The sequence below is a fragment of the Lolium rigidum genome, chromosome 4 (assembly GCF_022539505.1).
Source record: "Lolium rigidum isolate FL_2022 chromosome 4, APGP_CSIRO_Lrig_0.1, whole genome shotgun sequence".
Lineage (NCBI taxonomy): Eukaryota > Viridiplantae > Streptophyta > Magnoliopsida > Poales > Poaceae > Lolium > Lolium rigidum.
In genome coordinates this window covers 152594923-152598662 of record NC_061511.1, presented here as the reverse complement: position 1 = coordinate 152598662, position 3740 = coordinate 152594923, and the positions used below count along the sequence as shown (strand labels likewise).

At 52.5% G+C, this 3740-nt stretch overlaps 1 protein-coding gene across 1 annotated transcript; it reads left to right on the top strand.

Moving 5' to 3' along the window:
- Positions 1-356: 356 nt before the first annotated feature.
- Positions 357-2101, top strand: LOC124706035 (arogenate dehydratase 3, chloroplastic-like). The gene has a single exon (XM_047237701.1). The coding sequence runs from the start codon at positions 459-461 to the stop codon at positions 1698-1700; it is 1242 nt and encodes a 413-aa protein (XP_047093657.1). The 5' UTR covers positions 357-458; the 3' UTR covers positions 1701-2101.
- The last annotated feature ends 1639 nt before the right edge of the window (positions 2102-3740 follow it).

Here is a 3740-nt window from a genome sequence, read left to right as displayed (position 1 = left end):
CTGCGGGAACTGCACCGTCGCTGCGCGCCAATAACTTCCGTCGCGAGGTAGGCGACGGTTAGTTTAAAATTTATTGTGCCGCTGACGAGTCGGCCCCGCCACTCCCCACCTCGCTTTTTGGTGTGTCCGGCGTCCCCGATGCGTTCCCTGTGGGACGGGGACGGGCTCGGGGCGCCGGACACCGTATCGGGCGCGCCGGATAAAATTTGGATTTGGAGGACGCGGCTGGAACGGTTTTTTGGTTCGACGCGCCCCAGATTACTTTGGGGACGCGACTGCATATGCTCTAATCTGACCCAAGATACTATGTGTTAATCAGCTGCAAAACTAACCAAGAAACTAGGAGCTGCCGTGTCTGTGTGTATAAAGTGTAGAGAACCTCCCCCTCCCAACGCTTGTTAGCTCCAACTCCAAACACCAGCGACCTCACCTCACCTCTCCTCGCCGCCCAGAAATCTATGGCCTACACCTCCTCCCTCCACCTCTCCAAGCACCTGCTCCTCCCCAAGGCCCACCGCGGCAGGCATCCCTCCTCGCGCTCGCCGTCCTTCGTCCCGGCGGCCAGGGTCAACGGCGCCCCGCACGTCAACGGGCAGGCCAGCAAATCCCCCAACGGCAAGGTACAGATCAACGGCGGCGACGGTAAGAAATCGGGCGCCGTCAACGGCCACGGCAAGAAGGTACCACCCGGCGTCCTCAACGGGAAGACGCACCACGTGAACGGCGGCCATGACCGGATCCACCTCTCGGTGAGCACGGGCCCCGGGGGCCAGGACGGCACCGGGCTCCGCGTCGCGTACCAGGGCGCCCCGGGGGCCTACAGCGAGTTCGCGGCCAAGACGGCGCTGCCCGGGTGCGAGACCGTCCCGTGCCGCGCTTTCGCCGACGCGCTGGCGGCCGTGGACCGGGGCGTCGTCGACCGCGCCATCCTCCCCGTGGAGTCCACCATGGAGGGCACCGCGCTGCGCAACTACGACCTGCTCCTGCGCCACGACCTGGTCGTCGCGCAGGAGATCAACCTCTTCGTGCACTACTGCCTGCTCGCCATGCCCGGGGTGCGCGCCGCCGAGGTGCGCCGGGTTATCAGCCACCCCATGGCGCTCGCGCACTGCGGCCGCGCCCTCGAGCGCCTCGGCGTCGACCGCCAGCCCGTCGAGGACACCGCGGGCGCCGTCGAGATGCTGCGCTCCAACATGATGCTCGACACCGCCGCCATCGCCAGCCCGCGCGCCGCCGACCTCTACGGCCTCGACGTCCTCGCGCACGGCCTGCAGGACGAGTCCTGGAACGTCACCCGCTTCCTGCTGCTCTCCAGGCCGCCCTCCCCCGTCGAGCTCCCCGCCGACGCCGACGCCAAGACCAGCATGGTCGTCGCGCACCGGGGCGGATCCATGGCCGTCGTGCTCAAGGTGCTCTCCGCCTTCTCCTCCCGCGGCATCAACATGTCCAAGCTCGAGATCATTAACAACGAAGGCGCCGGCGGCGCCGGCGAGCTGCGTCCGCCGGTCATGATCCTCGACACGGGCGCCCGCGGGGCCCCGACGCTGCGCTCCTTCCCGCACGTCCTCTACGTCGACTGCGAGGGCGCCGCCGACGACCCGCTCGTACGCGACGCAATCAAGGAGATCGAGAAGTTCGCCGTCTTCGTCCGAATCCTTGGCTGCTACGCCGCCGACACCAACGTCTACGATCTGCAATGAAGAGGACAACAATTGATACAGTTCAAGTGATCGAATTAGCTAGTTCGACACAATTGGACCAGAATTGGACTTGGAAATATCCATCCATTCTTGTACTCCAGCATATTCAGTAGGAAGCTTGCTTTTGCTGCTCAGCTGCTGCTACTTAATTCTTGTACAGATGCAATAATAAACTTTCGGTCGCTAATTTAGCTGTGTGCATAGGTGTGAGATTGCTGCTACTCCTGCCTACTAGTAAGATGTGTAAGATGGTATTATCAGGACACGATTGCTGTAATTTTGTTGTGGTTAGATCTGCTGCTAATGCCTACTAGTAGTAATTAGAGGATGTGTAAGATGGTATTATCAGGACATGGTTGCTGTAATTTTGTTGTGGTTAGATATGGTGGTGTTTTGTTTCACACTTTGTAACATTACAGTGCGCTCTTGTGCTAGATCTTGGCCTTATGAAGTTGATATACATCCAAGATCGATGCTGTTCTCTTAACCGGGTGTGATGGTACTGTGGATCTCCTCTCAATAGTCTCATTGAAGGTTGAGGTTGTGTGTCCCCTCTCCGTGTAAGGGTTACAAGTGAAACCCTAGTCCGATTCTTCAGACTTAGCGGTGGCAGTGGAATTCGCCGTTACCATTCCGGGGACATCGTTGTAAATCTTAGGTATCTTTGGTTAGAGCTTCGAGGTGAAGCTTCTTCGGCTCTAGCATGGGATGACCTCGTTGGTATCCTATCTTTTATAGACGATCTCATTATCATTATTCTCGTTCATTGCTTTCCACTCGGAGGATCGGTGCTCCCGGGCCCGGAGCAAGAGGGGCAGGTGACCCTCTCCAAGACTCCAACAATGGCTTGATGTGTTTGATGCAACGTTGTTCGATGGTTTTTCCCGGGGGCGCGATTTGATCATTGCGTAGTAGTCTAGTTTACCTAGTGATAGGTGTGGGCTCTCTGGCTTTCTTGCTCGACTTGGAGTTAGGGGCTTTGCTTCCCTTTGGGTTGTTTCTTTTAGTTGCTTTGTAAGAGGGTTCTTTCGCAAAAAAGAAGTAAGGGGTTCACTCACCATCATGTATCGGTTCTGAAGAATGTGGATTTATTTATAAAGTGAATCTTGCTGATCCTTTTTTTACTTTTGGGCAAACATGATTTGATCTGGTCTAACCTTGTCTTGACCTATTGCTCTGTTTAGAGAGCCAGAGTGTGAAATTTTAGGGCGTGTTTGGTTCCTCGCGAAGTGATTTTTTGTATTCACTATCCCAAGCTTCGTGTGTTTGGTTGCTACAATGAAAAAAAATCTTAGACAACACAGTTCTTAAAACAGGCCATATGAAACTAAAGTTAGTCCGCGAGAAACGCTCGATTCCACCATTTCCTCTTGTGCAAGCTCTTGAGTGCTCACAAGTGGGCCCTCTATTCCTTTAGGGATGCGAGCATATGTAAGTAAGCTTGCCTCTAATTCAATTCGTCTTAATCATCCTCGTATTTACATAACAGTGCTTTAGTTCGAGATAAGTTCTACATGAAAAAAATGTGTATACATATTGTGACTCCAACCCGTGACCGGTTCCTAGTTTCCTTGAGTTTTCGACTGTCTATTTCATGTTTTCTTGGAGCTTTTTTTAGATAAATTTTCTCAAATTCGTCGCACATGGTCGATCGTTTTAAATTTTCTTCGAGAAGTAGGTTCATATCACCATTTCTCAGAACTCCCATGTTCGCAGTTTTCTTTAAACGTTTGAGTAGATCTACATCTCCCTCATACACAGTCTACGAATATCAAAACCGAAAACTGTGAACACGGAATTGTCAGCAACCAATTAAGAGCTCCCTTGATTCATATGATAGGAAAACATATGATTAGGATATCATTGCCTACTTGAATCCTATGAAAACATGAAGTGTGTTTGATTGTAGCAAAGATCTCTCGTATGACCTAATATTTCTTCTATATGATTTACACTACAAGATTTTTATAGGATTACTTTCTGTAAGATATGTTCGTATGAATGAAACAATCTATGAAGATTTTTTTTCCATATGATCTA